The 17,115-nt window shown below is 31.6% G+C and overlaps 1 protein-coding gene across 1 annotated transcript; it reads right to left on the bottom strand.

The window, feature by feature from the left end:
- Positions 1 to 1,751: 1,751 nt before the first annotated feature.
- LOC145752260 (uncharacterized) lies at positions 1,752 to 15,747 on the bottom strand. The gene is made up of 13 exons (XM_082568515.1): positions 15,636 to 15,747; positions 13,362 to 13,540; positions 12,304 to 12,412; positions 10,685 to 10,889; positions 7,038 to 7,126; positions 6,628 to 6,705; positions 5,485 to 5,676; positions 4,542 to 5,396; positions 4,350 to 4,469; positions 4,087 to 4,267; positions 3,539 to 4,013; positions 2,182 to 3,457; positions 1,752 to 2,114 (listed from the first exon to the last, which is right to left on the bottom strand). The coding sequence occupies exons 2-13, from the start codon at positions 13,520 to 13,522 to the stop codon at positions 1,989 to 1,991; spliced, it is 3,867 nt and encodes a 1,288-aa protein (XP_082424641.1). The 5' UTR covers positions 13,523 to 13,540; positions 15,636 to 15,747; the 3' UTR covers positions 1,752 to 1,988.
- Positions 15,748 to 17,115: the final 1,368 nt, after the last annotated feature.

Genomic DNA, 17,115 nt, shown 5'->3' with positions numbered 1-17,115 from the left:
AAAAGTAAATATTTATTTTTTTATTTTTTTTATTTTATTTTATTTTTTTTGATACTTGATTTTCTAAATTTTTTTTGCATAAATTGTAATGAAAAAGCCAAAAATCAGCCCCTTGTCACGTGCTTTAGAATTTGTTACCTTTTCCTATAGGAGGGTCCAAAGTTGAACGCGGTATTTTCACAAAACAAGAATTCAACGAAAGATTGTGTCTGACAGAATTCTGCCAGGCTTTCGCATTTGTCTGGTAGTAGGAAAAATTACTTGATATAAACCTAAAGTAATTTAAATATAGGTTATTCAAGTGCTTCCACAAATAGGTAAAGAGAATGGATACCTATTGAAGTTTAATCTATTTAAAAAAATGACAATCTTTTAAACGTGATTGTAAAAAAATGTAATCTGAGGACATTTATTTTTACTTAAAATTGCGAACTAGAATTACCTGTAAATTCCGTTTAGTGTAACTCTTTTATTTTTACTTTTATAAATCGCCATCGCTATAAGAGATATATAGGAATATGACGGCCGTTTATCTTTTATTTTCGACCATTTTTTCATTTCCCTTTCTACATCTTTAAATTCACGGTCAAGACAATCTACAGTAAAAAACGTTTGCTAAATTGCTTGTTAAAAATCAGTAGTTATTATTTGGCTGACAAACTATTTTGCATTTAAATCTTAACTATTATGAGGTCATTTATATTTTAATATTATTGACCAATCACTTACCGGTATTCATTTTCTATACGTTTCTACCCTAACTTGTCTTTCAACAAAATATCAAAAACAAGTATCACTGCCTTGCTGATCGTATTTCTGAATAAGCGCAACCAGATTTAAATTGAAATATAACAAGTTTCAAGATCTAGTAGTGCGAAGGACCACCCACAGTTTAACCTCAACATTTAATCCCAGATATATTTACGCTTAAACTCATAAGCAGGCTACGTAATAAAAGATAGAATTATAAAATTAAGTAGATTCTAGGCGAAAGACATAGTAGAAATGTAACTAGGTGCATTTACATATATGTAGATTGTTATTTTTTATGGTATGGAGTTTTACTTTGGGTCAAGTGATATTAAATGGCTGTCGTTCACTTGATTTATTTTCTTGATTTTTGATTTTTGATCTCAAATTTCCGATTTTAATCTTTTCCCCGGGGCCTAAACAACAGCAAGAAAACAAAGCATCATGTGTGGTCTGAATATGTCAAAGTTAAAACGTAATTGGCGCCTGTTTAAGAGAATAAAACGATATCTTGATAATGTATATCCCAAGTTTAGACTTTCCAGGTGTTGTTTCCACATTAAAGAGCTGATTTAAACCATTTTTTAAGGATTGTTTTATATTTTATGTGTTAAAAAAATCTTTTTGTGTGTTTGCACAATATATTTAAAGTTGCAGAAATATTGTGATAAACTACAAACTTTAAAACAAGTTTTTTCCTTCTGTAAATTTCCACTGCGTTGAGCTTTTTTTAAATTTTTTTTCACTTCAATGTTCACCTGATGAAAATTGGGGGGAACCGTAAAGGTAATGAGCTCTATCAGGGACTGTAAACTACAGGCGATCCTAGTAACTTTAATTTTAACATATCTTGTTTTACAGTAAGGCATCCTTCACAATTTACAAGTATAATACAAAATATCCCCTGCCAAGAAACTTAAGAGTAAACTGGCAAATGCATTGATAGGAAATTCTGCTGTTTTTTGGGGTTTATCATCTGAGAAAAAACATGATATTTATGGAGCTGGAACTTGCGTTTTATTGGAGGCGCGGACAAAAGTAGCACAGAAAAATAAATCGAAATAGCGCCAGCATGCGGCACGAATGTAGCTTTATATTTCTTGCGCAACATGAGGTACGGGTATTGCATAAAACACAAGACATGGGTATAAAAGAATATACAATAAAGCTTTTTCTATGGTGTTAATACATTAATCGCACAGAGAGAAAAAAGGAAAAAGGGGGAGTAATACGGTTGACTAGCTCTCGTCATCGCTGATTTCGAGATCGCAAAGATTTATTTCGTCACGTGATCGAGGGCCGTCTGCAAACTTCTCGGGCTCGTGTGCAAACTTGACCGAGTTGGAATTTTTGTCAACCAAATTCTAAAACAAAATTATTTCAGTAATCACTTCTTTAAAAAAAAACGTTTTATTCCAGGCTAAAACTTACGTTTTTTGAAAAACACATAACCAGTGAGTTTGGTTTTGTAGTGGGCGGAGTCAATGACTTATTTTCTCTTCTCTCATTGGTCAATATTATTTCCTTCCTAGCCGAACTAGATAAATTAATAGATTGCAACACCGTAGGTCGACTTTTATCGCATCTAGATGGCGATAAACTGGCAGTGGTCGTCTTCACAAAAGGCGACAACTTGTGGTTACTCTTTTTTGCCGCTAATTGAGCGCTAGAGTGCGCTATTTCGTCTTCTAAATCGTCGTCCGAGTCCTGAATTGCATTGGCCAGTATATCTTCATCTTTTTCATGTAATAAACCGTTCATACCAGCCATTGGAGTTGGAATTTTAACGATTTTGTTAAACTCCTGATCTTTTGCTTGCTCATACCGAGTCAGGTGGTCACTTAATGCTTTATGTTTACGCTGTTCTAGTTTAGCATCGAGTGAGTTTTTCCTAGTAAGCGTACGCGCTGGCGGAATAGGATTTACTGAAAGCGCGATTCGTTCTCGATTTTTGATTAGGTTCTGTTCCTCCTGCATTTGAGTGATTTTTTTAATCTGATTTTCTAGGTGGTGCTCGTGTTGTAGCTGAGCAAACTTTTGCATTTTTTCAAAGTTCTCTTGATACAGTTTGAAATGCTGCTGCTGAACGAAATTCTGGTGCTGCAGCTTTTGTCGCTGTTCGACCTCAAACTTATGACGTAATCTTTGTCTTTCAACATCCAGAATATGCTGGTTTTGATGTTTTATTTCGTTCTTCTGTAGTTGTTCGAATTTGATTTGTTGCTGTATTTTCTGTCGCTGTTGCTCCGCCAAAATTTCTTGTTGTTTTTGGTGTTGTACCAACTTTTCAAACTCAACTTGTTGCTGTTTTTGTTGCTGTAACTTTATGTCAAGTTCGATTTGTTGTTTTCGTTGCTGTTGTTGTTGTTGTTGTTGTTGTTGTTGTTGTAATTGTTGTTGTTGTTGCTGTTTTTGTCCAGTTTCTTCTTCGATTGTGTCTGTTCCAGAATCTTCCGACACACAATCGGGTTCGTTTGCTACAGACAATTTTTTCTTATTGTAGCTTCCGGTTGCGTTGTGCACGAAACCCACTTTGACTGATGACGTCATGTTTGCTGCCATAGCGACTACGTCCAAGTCCGATGACGTCACGGATTTTTTAATGACGTCATTAGATTTGGCGGCGGTTATTTCGCGCGGAAAATTGGCGGGAAGTTGAGATGAGAACACGAGTGTTGGTTTGAACGTAGAAGAGGAAGTGACGTAACTGCAAAAATAAAAAATATATGATTTCTATTAAATTAAAATTTTTATGATTTCTATAGGATTTTTTCGAATTCCAACTCACCGTTTTTCCGTTTTTCCTTTCCAAATGTCATCCAAGACTTTATTTCCTGACGTAACTTTGCTGCGGTCACGTGTGCAACCCACGCATGAGTGCTTCTCGTTGACGCATGCGCACAGCATTGTCGGCATAGCAACAACGTCCGACAATTTAGTTTTTGTTTCCATTTTCTTGTCAGTGGCATTTTCAAGCAGTTGTTTGGTTTTTAGGGAAACTGAATTTTTTGACAATTTCCGGAATAGTTTTGACCTGATCTGATGACGGTTGACCATCACGTTGCCGCTCTCTCGATTGTGATTGGCCAGTTTCCTGGCTGCGCTAAAACACTGTCCAAACGCCGGAAAATTCCCGGAATCGAAAGAATGCCAAGCAGCAGTTTTATCATCAATTTGTGACGTCACAAATTGAGCTTGTGACGTAACTATAGGTGGTTCTCGACAATTAGAAGTTTGAGCAAGCATGCTGCTCTGTTTATTATCTAAAATAAAAATATATTAAAATCTCAAATAAATATCTTGTAAAATTTATTTCTAATTTTTTAATGCTTTTACCTGTTGAACTATGGTTGACAATTTTCTTTTTCGGGGTTTTTGCTGTGTCACGTGATCCTTCAGCAGCACTGTGTGAAGCCTTTAGCACGCTTGGTCGCTTCTGATGACTCGGTGACGTCACTTTAATGACGTCATCCCGCGGATTTTCGGGTTTTGATGGAGGTGGAAATACAGTAGAAACCTGACAATAATTAAAAAAAATATTACTTAATTTTTTTTTTATTAAAAAGTTTTTTTCCGCCAGCGAGAATCAAACCACGAACCTTCTTGAGGACGTTGGATGATTGAGTTGGAAGGTTTCCGGAGGATTCGAGAAGGTGGAGAAGATGAGGAGGGAGACATCCTCTGTAGGAGTGAAGATCTAATCTTCGTTTGTCATGAACCTACATTTTTAAAATAAAGTTTTTTTCTACCAAAGAAAAAAAAATTACAATTTTCAAAGTAGTTTTACTTACCTTTGTGTTGTCGACAGGAGCGCTATTTCTCCTTACCACAAGAGGGCGGTCGTCATTTGTCCTCGATGCAAATTTACTTTGATCGTCCGAATGGATTCTTCGTTCCGGAACCGGATGTCTGTCAGCAATCTGAGCACGTGAAGGCGGTGACGTAAGAGTTTGAACACGTGGCGGTGACGTCACGCGTGATGACGTCATAACAGGATTTTGCTTTGGCGCAGGTCTTGGTAGGACAACGTGGTTCATTGAGAAATTAGGTAACCAGTAATTTGGCCATTCGTTTTTTGCTTCTCTTTTTACTAAGTTCTGAGCACCAGAATTGGGGTTAGTTATTTCGGGGGCGGTTTTCGATACCCTTCGTGGTCTTTTGGGTGACCCGGAGCTGCTTAAATCAAGCGGTTCGCTTTGAATTTCCGGAATTTTACGTTTCGGTCTAGGTGCCATGGCCGGAACACTAGCGACATCTGGCGGAGGTGATTTAAAACTGTTAGGCAAATAAACTGGGTAAACCGGTCTGCCGGGGTAATGAAAATTATGGGGCAGAGTGGGTACCATAGTTTGTTGAAACCGATTCGGGTAAACGACCCTTTGTTGTTGCCCCGGTGGGTCAACCCTTACGTACTTGGGAACCCCCGTAGGGGCTGAAAAGGGGTTAACTGTCCTTACGTGTGGGTCTTGTTTCGGAAATGGGGCTTTTATAGTAGGTGGGGTCTGGCGTTCGCGTTTTATAGTTGAACGTTCAGGCGACGCTTTTGGTTGTTGTGATGACGTCATCCGCTGATGACGTATTGAGTTGGGTAGGGTAGGTTGATGACTTGTCACAACGAATGGTTTAATTTGATGTTTTAAAGGTTCCTAAAATAAAATAATTTTATTAAATCTTAACAAAAATAAAACACCCCAAAACGTTTTAGTCAAAAAATTCTTCCTAGAAAAGGCCTACCTGAAAGTTGTGAGCAGTTTCGGTTGCTTTGATTCGGTGATTTTCCTGAGCATACCGCTGCGTGGAACGACTACTATCGTAAGGGTTATCGTACATAGACAATAGCTCACTCATGCTTCGATCTCCATTTGAACTAGCAACCTGGGATGCTGACTCGCCAAAGGTTGTTCGTAAGTTTGGGTTTGCGCCAAGCTAAAATTAAAAAAAAAATAATATTATAATGTTAATAAGAAAAAATTTGGTCCAATGTTTTTTAAATGAGTAAGACATTTTTTTGTGTTTTACAATGTCTTATTTTTTTGTGTGTCAATATATTTTTAAATAAACATTGAACCCATTGTTTAAATTTTAATAAAAAGTAGCAGTAGTCATAACATTGTGTAATTTCTTAAATTATTCATTGTGTTAAAAACCATCATGTGATTAATAATATTTATTTTCCTCGAAAATTTCCAAAAAATGAATAAGCCTAAAGCTGTATCTTATCTTAAACGTAGTGATATCACTTACTAGAACAGGAAAAAAAATCATAATAAATATACGTCAACTAAAAATTTATAAATACCTAAAATAAAATATATTAACATTTTTAATTAATTCCAAAAAAAAAAACATATTACTATTTAAACCCAAAATGTACACATATACTAATGTATATTTAATAGACTTTAAATTTAATTACTCAAAACACGAAGTGAAATACGAAACCGCGACGATCTGAAATCTGACCTATAATAACCTTTAACGTTCTTAGATACTTTGAATATATTAAGGCAGGGGACATACAATTAGATTAAAACATATTAAAAGTCAAACTCTTTATTTATCTAAGCATATATTTTTAAAAACAAGCTCAAATTATACAAACATTTTAAATGTAAGTAACACTTAAAAAATACAAACACCCTTACATTAACACAAACATTATACACAATACAATAACAATACAACAAACTAAAACAATTATTCAGCTACTAGCACTTATAAATTAACTACACAAACATACACATACAAAAAATACAGACACACAACTTTTCGTTGTAAACACATAACCAAACAGAAAATGTATTTACAAACAGATAGACACATACTTGTACACACACATACAATCAACAAACACACACACAAACAAATAGATTTTACCTCTAATAGAGCTTGTGCGGCTTCCTTCTGTGAGGCTCTTGCCGCCAGTATGATCGGGGAAGCCCCTCCCTTGTTATCCTGTCGAAACATGACGTCATTAAAATACTACGTCACTTTAAAATCTCAAAAACAAATATCAATTATCAAAAAATGTTTAAAAAAAATGTAGACATATAACTGACCAGTCTCCGCAAGAGGAAATAATTCAAAATAATAATTGAGTTTTTAAAGAGGTCAAACTGAGAGAAAATTTGTAAATAGGAAATAAGGGTAGGCCATTAAATGTGTTAGGCAATCAAATAAAAATAGTATAGCGGGACTTAAACTTAAAGTACTGTAGCCTTTTGATTCTACAGTAAAGCATTCTATTTAAACTTAAACCAACAAAAAAAAGCATATTGTAGCCTTACCAGAATGTTGACGTTTGCACCAGCTCTTTTCAACAACAAAATTGATTCTTTCTTGTTTTCCAATGCCGCTAAGTGCATAGGGGCTAGACCTATATAGACGATAACACCAAGATTAATAAAATGCCTAAAGCTTTTTACATTTAATTTACAAAAACCTGCAGTATTATAAAAATAATAGTTAAAAAACAAGGAAAGTCAACATAAAATAAACTCAACTAACTGTAAGACAACTAACTGTCAGCCAATGTTTACTATTTTTTAAATAAATTAATGTGTAAACCCATTCATAACAAATACACGAGGCTAAAAATACTCGAATAACTTTAGGCGCTATAGTATTCTTACGTCATATGACATAACAATCGCTTGCCTGCAAAGGCAACTAACCTATGTAAATAAAAACTAAAAAGAGAATACTAACTCCTACGCTAATCTAAAATAGAATTTATGTAAGTTTATTGTTTGACTAGTCTGATGTTTGTGTAAGTAGATATGAACTATAATAAAAAAACGCTTTTATAATAAAACTCTTTAAAATTCCAACATTTTATACATATTATTCTTGTTTCAAATATAAAATAATAGTAGCCTAAGTCGCTTTAAAAAATCTACTTTAACCCTATTAAAAAAACAGAAATTGTAATTCAATATACGACATAAATTTGCTAGAACTATTGTTTGTTTTCTAACCCTTCCCACACCAACAAAATTTAAATTAAATTTTAAAATTACTAGGCTAGTATGTAAATATATTCTCGTACAAATACGCCTACTTTTTACAGAACCGTTTGTTTCTTTAAGTCAATAAATACGCTTCAAGTTTCGATACTACAGCTAGGAAACATGCTAAGTAACGGTACATTAAAGGCGCGTAAAAACCCTACTGGTTACGCCACTTTCGATTGTAAGTTTCGTCCTTTAGTGAATAAGTCAATTCGTACCCGGAAATTATACAGACACTTTTCCTTGAAATCGATACCAAGTCGCATTTGTTCTAATGACTTTTTACTTAAAATTTGATATTTTAAAAATCAAAACTACAAAATACATGTAAATGAATATAAAAATGCATTCTGTCTTTATATTTTGCTGAAATGTGTGAAATACTAACGACAATACCCGAATTTGTCACTTAATTTTTACTACAGTTTTTTGCATTTATTTTTGTTATAAAAGTTAGAAAAAAGATAGCTACTTTTTGCAATTTACAACAAAACTGCATTTAAATTGTTGTGCCTAAACCTTACCATTAAATTGAAACCTCTAATTGATGTAATTATTTTGTCGAGAGCTGCATATCTTTTTTTTGGACAAAAAATCGTGTTAAGAAATTTTTATTGATTTAACAATTAACATGACATCAGATAACGTGACTTTTACGCGATACCGGCCGAAACAATAATTTAAAAGAAAAATTACTTGATTCAATGACTTTTTTTCAGTACTATAAATAGTTTAAATTGTTGAAAAAAGTACATGATGATAACACAATAGCTATTTATCTTTTCAACTGGTTTTAACCTTATTTTAAAAGGAAGCGCTACAAATGACTTAATGGCTCATTATGTTACAACACACAATACAAATAACTTTTGAAATGTAAATTCCACACTTATTTGGAAGCTATCATAAGAAGTACTGTAACTTTTTGACCTTTTAGTATCTTATATACTGCATTGGGATATCATCGAATAAATTGGGCCGTTAAGCATATGCCCATTTTAGCTAACTCAATAACGTTTGCAAAAGCTATCGCGTTATGGAAGTAAGACCAGTTATAACACGATAAAAAAATCGTTTGGTTAATCAGAATGTTTAAAGTTTCGCAGTCTTATTAATATAGTTAAATTATGCCCAAAAACTGCCAATTTTAATCATTCTAAAAACTGTAATTCGAATATTAATTTTAAAATAATTTTTTTGCGAATATAAGTAACTATCATATGCAAAACATAAAAATTGCAAAGTATTGTAAAATTATCTAACCTAAAAATTATTTTTGCAGACTATACCTTCGTTTTTGCAAAACACCCTGTTCCTGCCTACACAAAGGATGTAAAAAAACGCTACAGAAACAGTGTAGGAAGGTGGTATGAGTAATAGTTATTGCTTTTTACTTTCATTGAATTACCGTATTAATACCTGCGGGCTTCCTTTTCTACTTACAGTTTAATAACACAATTAACAATGCACTGTTGCGTGGTAAAATGAGAACAATTAAAACCTTAGGCAATTTACGCAAGGTAGTTTCTGTTGACCTATACAATTATTTTCATAAGGCGTTTACATTTTTGTTCAAGTTTTCGTAATTTATTGTGCAATTTCTACTGTTTCGCTGTCTTAAAACAGGAGGCCTAAAATACAACTGTATAAGATATGTTACTATAAAATGCTAGCTTATTGGTATACAGTAATCTGGCCAATTCTAATGCCTTAATTACTATTGTAACACCCTCGTCAAAATACTGTCTTTTTCGCTACGCGTTTAACAGGCTTAAATTTTATTTACTACAAATGCGATAAAATCTGTCTAGATTGAATAACAAGTACTGTAAACTCTTGCTCAAGGTCACATTTGGCTGTATACTACCTAAGCTGAAAAAACACAAAAACTACATCAAATCTATATGCCGTTTTACCGTATTTCAATGGTGTTACAGTTTAGCCCTATATGTTGTTTCAAGTTGTTTTGAAACACAACAGCAAAGTGCTGCATTTTTAGCAACTGGCCCTTCTTGTGTAGCCCTATTTGGACCGGAGGCTATACAACATTTAATAATGTGCTTCGGGCCTTTTTTTAGAGTTTCACAATGAGTTAATGTGCGCATGCCATTTATGACTGTGTAGTGGTATTGAAAAAACACTAATTGACATTGGCAACAACTGACGCATGCGCTGTATTTGATGACGAAATTCTGTATCTTATTTTTAATTCTAAACTAGCTGCTTGTTCATTTTTATTGAATACGCGATTTTAAAATTCAAAAAAAAACAAAAGTTCATAAAAAAAAATTAAAAACTGAGTCTAATGTAAACAATTCAAAAATTAATTAAACAAACTTTATACGATTTTATTAAAATTTTTTACCAATTGAAAAAAATTCAAAATACTTTTTTTTCTTTAGCCGATGCTAAAATGCTAAATTTTCCTTTTTTTTGATGACATTTTCTGTAATTTTTAGAACTACGCTGACCAGATGACAATGCCGCGGGCTTGTAGTAGCCCAAGGCCTGCAAATCGACTAAAAAACCCCCGAGGCTTTGTGTTATGAAATTCCTTAACCTTTAGCCTAAGCTAACCATAAATTTAAAGCTTACTTAAATACCTCACGGCTATAATTAAAATCTTAATGGACCTAGATGTGGCTTAGTATTGGCAAATTTAAAAGCAAAAACATATTAAAGTATAAATATAGAATATTATATGGCCAAAACCTAACAAAATTATTTTCCTTTTTTATCCTTTTTTTCTATTTTAAAATTTAAAAAAAAATCCAATGTTAAATTTATGATGTACTAACTGCTTTTAATCTATGTACTACTATATTGTTTTATAAAAAAAGGGGATTATTTAACACATTAAATGATATAAATTTAAATGTTTTAGTAAATACTTGAAAAAATAAAAAATATTTTTTTTAACTCACCGTAAATATTTTTTGCTTCCAGAGCGACCAACGAACAAGCGTCAAAAACAGTCCGCAAGGTAGCGCTGTTCGTGCAGTATTTTACCGCCAAATGGGCAGCGTTGTTGCCATGACGATCGGGTACCATGTAACTTCGTGAACTGACATTGATCAGGAGCGCCACCAGCGGCTGATTGTCGGTAATTATTGCAATGTGTAACGGGGTCTAAAAATTAAAAAAAATAAAATATTAAAAATTGAAAAAAATTTTAAAATATTAAAAATTTAAAAATAATTTTTTCTATACTAAATTTAATAATATTAGCAACAATTAAAATGCAAAATTACGTAAAAATCTATAAATAAAAATAAACTAAAAAAACTACGGAATATCTTTCAATGACTATATAAAAAAATTAAATTACAAAAAATTTTTAAATAATAACAAATTTCTAAAAACGCCAAAATAGAATAATCAATTAAATTATTTTTAGCATTTTTATGTTTTTAATTTATTTTGTATTAGCTTGCAATATTTTTTTTTGCTTTTACGATTTTCTAATTATAAGTAAAAAAATTACGTTTCTTTTTTTAATTTTTTAGTAATTTTTTTGGCAATAAAAGTCCCCAATTATAATTCACAACAATTTTTTAGCCCAAAAAGGAAATATTAGTTTCCGAAAAATTAATTTTCTCAATACAAAAACCATAACAAAGCTACATATCGTATAATAATCATTTCTTAATATAGTTAAACCCACGCCTATAACAATAAATAAATTATTACGCCATTAATCCAATGTAGGATATTAATACCAATTCAATCATACTAAAATTAAAAGTTTTTTGCAGAAAGCACTTATGGCCTTACGCGACTTATAAGTTACCGCAAAAACAATTGAAAATTACCCAGTGTATTACAATACGTAAAACGTCAATTAAAAGAAACGAAATAGTTTTTAAAAGAATGGTTTTCTTAGCGGAAATTGCGCGTGCTGGAATTTTTTATGAAGTCATCTTGGCTATAGTTTTTTGTCTTATTATTCAAAAAAAAAAAAAATTGCTAAATATGTTTTTTGAGTTTCGGATAACCTTATATTGACCTTTTTCCGTATAACCTTAAGGTGATAGGTTTGTGTAATTTTATTGGGGAAGGGTGTGCTGTTATGACGTGTTTGAGCTATCCGTAAACGCCGGGCTTAAATGCGAAAAGTGTGGCATTGGTGCGGCTCGAACGTGAAACCTTTTCGATCGTAGTCTTCTGCCATGGCCGGTGTACCATATTACCGTATTTTTAAACTTAATTTCACGCTTTTTTTGCGAATAGTCAATTGCCCATTTTACAGACTGCATTTTAAATTTTTGTCGTTATATAATTACAACAAAAATGGCAGTTTATTTAATTCTAACAGCATATAAATTGGACATATCTATATGTATATTGTTTACTAAGCCCTGCTATATATAGCACATCTATGTAATAACTTTAACTTTAATATAAGCGTCACTTACACAAGGAACTGAAACTTAATTTTAAATTTAAATTTTAAAAACATCGGGACAATAACACCGACGGTTGTTCCCCTATTACGACAACAAAAACAAAATATTGAAATATGGTTTTGCAAACGGGAATTCACCTGTAGTAGTTCGTTCTTCAAGTCTAGAGTCACATGATAACCGTTCAGAATGTGGACGATCTTTTGTGACGTCACTTCGTCGCCCTTGGCAACCGCAATGTGCAATGGTCTGTAACGAACAAAAAAAATTATTCTTTTTATAAAAATTGGCAAAAAAATATGAAAAAAAATTAAATATTTTATTAAAAAAAAAATTTCCAACAAACTAAGCTCAATATTGTAAGTTATATTTAGAACTTTTGTGATGTAATAAAATGTTTTAAAATAAAATTTAAAGCGTCAATTCATTGAACATGCCCATACAAAAATGACTAAAATCAGTTTGTTTTAAAATATAAAAGATACTTTGTTTAAAATTCCTATGGCAATTAGACCATAGTTTTCTGCGTTGTTGAAATTGCTGCTGGCTATATTGCTTTCGATAATAGCGAACTTAAATTTTTGTATTTTTAATATTTTTCTGTTAATTTGACCTTTAAGATGTTATCATTTTAACATTTTCATTTTAATTTTTAAGCTTGATCATTTGTTAATTTTTAATTTTTTCAAATTTTTTTTTAAGTTCAAATTTTTTAAAGTAAAGCAACTAAATTAGCAAGTTAAAAATGCACTACGTTTAGCATTTTAAATGTCGTAAAATGGTCGCAACTCTTAACAAATATTTGCATGTAGTACTTTAACCCCACAACACAAATGACGATTAGACATGCATACATTTATGTCGTCCCATTAGGCTGTATTGTATTAAAAGCCTTTTTTTATTTTTTTTGGATTATTACGCCTTATTAATATCAGGCCCTTTTTAATTCTGTTTTTGATTTTATTATTTCTTTGAAGTCCAGTAATTTGGTACCGGTCATGACGTCAGACTACAAGCCAAAAGGTCACACCAATGGCATACTTATCGCTCTTATAACCTAGGTTTACTGAGATAGCTTGAACACGTAACAATATCACATTAGGGGCTTATACCCGATAAAATACAAATTCCCAATAAAAATAAATCCCTTTTAGGGGATACGAAAAAATATAAATTATTAAAAATAAAAATTAGTCACGTGTCTCCGTCTTCGTCACACATGAGCGCCCACTCCAGATGACGATCAAGCTTCTCTCCAATCATCATCCCGGAGCGGATCACGTGATTCGCGTGGGCAGCTAACCATCGCTCTGATTGGCTGAGAGGAAATGACGTCGACGACGATTCGGCTTTCGTCATTCTTTTAATTTAAAATATCTAAAAATGACAAAAAAATAAAATTAATAAAATTTTGTGCAGAAATAAAAAACTTAAAAAATATTTTAATTGAAAATGCTTTTTTTATTAAAATTTTTCGACAATTTTTATTTGGTTCATTTTTTGACAATCTTTTTTTTGAATAATCAAAACCAACTTAAATAACCATTTTTTATTTAAAGGACCAATTTTTTTTTTAACAACCAATTTTAAACAATTTTTTAAACAACCATTTCATTTTTTGCACCTTTTTTTCGTTTTTTTTGCGTAACAGTTTTGCAAATTTTCGCTAAATTTCGACAAATAAGTGAAGTGATCCGTAAACCGTAACCACTGAATACCCCTTCCTAAAAACCCGAAAATTTTTATTTTTGCGAAAAACCCAGGAATTCCAAGAACCTATCTGTTTTTTTTACCCAGTCATGTTTCACCCACGTAGGGTTACGGTTCTGTGGGTAATTTAAAATTTAAACCCCTTTTAATTTAATTAGAGGTTAATTGATTTAACATTGCTTATATGAGAAATTTTTAAACAAACAATTATGAATTTTTTTAAATACATTTTAACGTTATTTTTGGGTACTGAACCATATCACCTAGCCCCCTCCCACCCCCTGTTTCGTTTTAACTCGTACCCTTATCACAACGAAAAATAAAATTTCCAACTTTTTGGAGCCCCTTATCTAATTACCCAAAATTTACCTCAGACGATTTTTTGTTGTGATTTTTTAAAAGCAAAAATTTTCGAGTTTTTTGCAGGGTCCAGTGCCCTTGCTGCAACATAGGAAACTAAAGCAAAAATCGCCCAATTTTACAACTTTCGCTTTAGAATATAATATTTAAATCTAAGTAAATACAATCACAATTAAAGTCAGTTAAATTATCCATATTTGTGCTGGGTTGCCGGTTAAAAAAAGCACTGTCAATATTAACTGCTTAAACACTAGCGATTACGAATTGCAATTCCAACTAAAAACTTTACTACCTAACTCGAAATTTGTTATGTTTGCTTATAAGCGCTATAAGTTACACATTAAACAATTCAGCATAACGTATAACTAAGTGCTGGTTTATAGCACCTATAGGCCCTCCATTGTACTTAGGATAGTATACGTAGACACTGGCCCTATACGGTATACCCATTGTTAATTATTATCCTTATATAACTACTACTCAGCAGTTTAGGAATTACTTTCTCTTAATAAAATTTCAATTCTATAATATTCCTAAAAACGTTTTGAAATAATTTACTGTTTAATTTTTTTTTTTTTTTAATAAAAATTGTTTATTTAAAAAATATAGTTAACCCAACATAAAAAAAAATTTAAAAATATTTTTATAAATAATTTTATTTTAACTAAAACATTTTAATTTGGTTATTTTAAATTTAACTAAATAACAACATTTTACGTAACCGAATTTTTCTGTTTATATATATATCTTATATATTTCTATACTAAATTAACATAACTTGTTATAACCCAAACAGCTTTCTATAATTAAATAAAAACACTTATTTTACATAACTTTAAACGTTATACATATCGCTCCCTAATATATATTTACTTTAAAAAACTAAGATGAAATAGCGCAACAAACTTGTTGGTGAATTTAGCGAGTTTAAAATCGTAAATGTATTTCGTTTTGATGCGCAACAGTAATTTTAGCTGAGCGTATATTAAAGGAGGCTTTACTATCCTTAGGAATGCGTTTCTGACTTTCTAGATCTGTCCCTGGGTTGTGCGACATTTATAGCTTCAAGAAATTAAAAATGAAACCGCCCTTGCCTTTTTAAACAACCCACCCTAAGGCTATGTAATTTTGGACGCTAAGTTAACCTGCTAAGTTATATCTCAAGCCGGGGGGCATGATTATTAAGAGTAAAGCTACACTACTACACACTTAGGCGGAAAAATTGGTATGACTACTACTCATTTATCTGGTTAGATTAATAAACAGACTCTATGACTGTATGAGTAATGTGTTGTACCGTTTAATAACTGCCCGAAGTGTATCCTATTTTGCCCGAAACTAAAGCGATTTAGGTGCCATTTATTAAAACCTAATCTCATGAAAAATTTTTTAAATGATATACCTTAGAAATTCTAATTTCATTTCGTTTTTTCGTTCAAGTTTGAAACCTATGAACAACCATTTCTAGTGTTTCTGTACTTGATATTAGGAGAGAGTTGTAATGTGGCGTCCGAATCACTGGCGCGTGACTTTATAAGGAGAAAGAATGTCGCCCACTGTTTGCTCGGCCTATTTGTAAAGAACTCAAAAAACCTTTGAAAGGTCAAATTTAAAAATAACTTATCCAATAAATAAATGCATTTTTTATAACCTTAATCTAACCCAACAAATTAATATACTTCCAAACCTATTAGATAAATTATAAGTAGTGTTATTTTCTAGTTTTGAAGATAATAAATTATATATTTGTAACCGCTATGCGACGCAATAGTTGTCATTAACAACAAGATGCCACGACTCAGCATTTTAAAGTGACGTAATTAAAACGTTTTTAGCAAAAAAAGGTGTATTTTACAATAAACTTAAAAGTTAAAAACCAATCCAGTTTAATAAGTGAAAATCAATTTGCTGAGTAAGTCATTAAAAGTTAATTTTAATTACTTCTAAAAGTCAACAATTAAAATTAAATAACATTTTTGGTATTCAGATCTACTTGCGCATTTTTTTAAATTAGCCCAAGATTTTCAGCAAACTTCTTATTTCTGCTACAGTTTTTTAAATCTATATATATATATATATTTTAGCCTTAAATCTATAATCCTATATATCTGATGATACAGATGTCACATCTCATTACTGATTTTTTGACAACCCAAAAAGCAAATTTTATCTTGAATTAGCTTTCAAATAAACTATGCACAAAAATTAAACTAATACTAACAAGCATTGATATTTAACGTCTAATTATAATTAAGTTACTGGTCATACATAAACAGTCTTTTTAATTGTGATGTCATAAAATCGTGTATTGTACCGCACGACTATATCAAAAACCAACATTTTTGTTTTTAGTTGACATTAAAAAAAGATTTGAAAAAATAATTTTTGCTAATTATATCTTTAATTTTTATAAAAGTAAACCTTAAACTAGTTTAATGTCAAAGCTGTATTATAATTAGATAACTGTGAACTCTATTAAAATAACTTAAACTCTTTACAACAACTTCATCATTTTACTGAGTTCGAAAAATGCTTACTTTGTCAACACTAAGTTTTAAGAATAAATGAACGTGCGTAAAGTTGGAATTTCTAGATTACGCCTAAAACAATTAATGATGCCTCTGTTTAGACTAAGTATAATGAATTTAGGCGTTTTTGCCCTAAATCAATTACCGGACCAAGGTTTTAGCGAACAATGCAGTTTAAGTGATTTAACTCTTAACTCAGACTTATTCTTATAAATAAAAGGCTGTATTATATATCAACATTGCATTACCAAACAAAAAAAGTAATGTTACTTTTTTAATAAAATGGCAAAATTCCAAGTTTATTATTAGAAAACAGCCAACTTAACAAGTTATGTTTATCCGATTTAACCTAAA

The sequence above is a fragment of the Corella eumyota genome, chromosome 5 (genome assembly GCF_963082875.1).
Source record: "Corella eumyota chromosome 5, kaCorEumy4.1, whole genome shotgun sequence".
Lineage (NCBI taxonomy): Eukaryota > Metazoa > Chordata > Ascidiacea > Phlebobranchia > Corellidae > Corella > Corella eumyota.
Note: the sequence above shows the minus strand (reverse complement) of the source record. Positions and strands in the feature narration are given on the sequence as shown.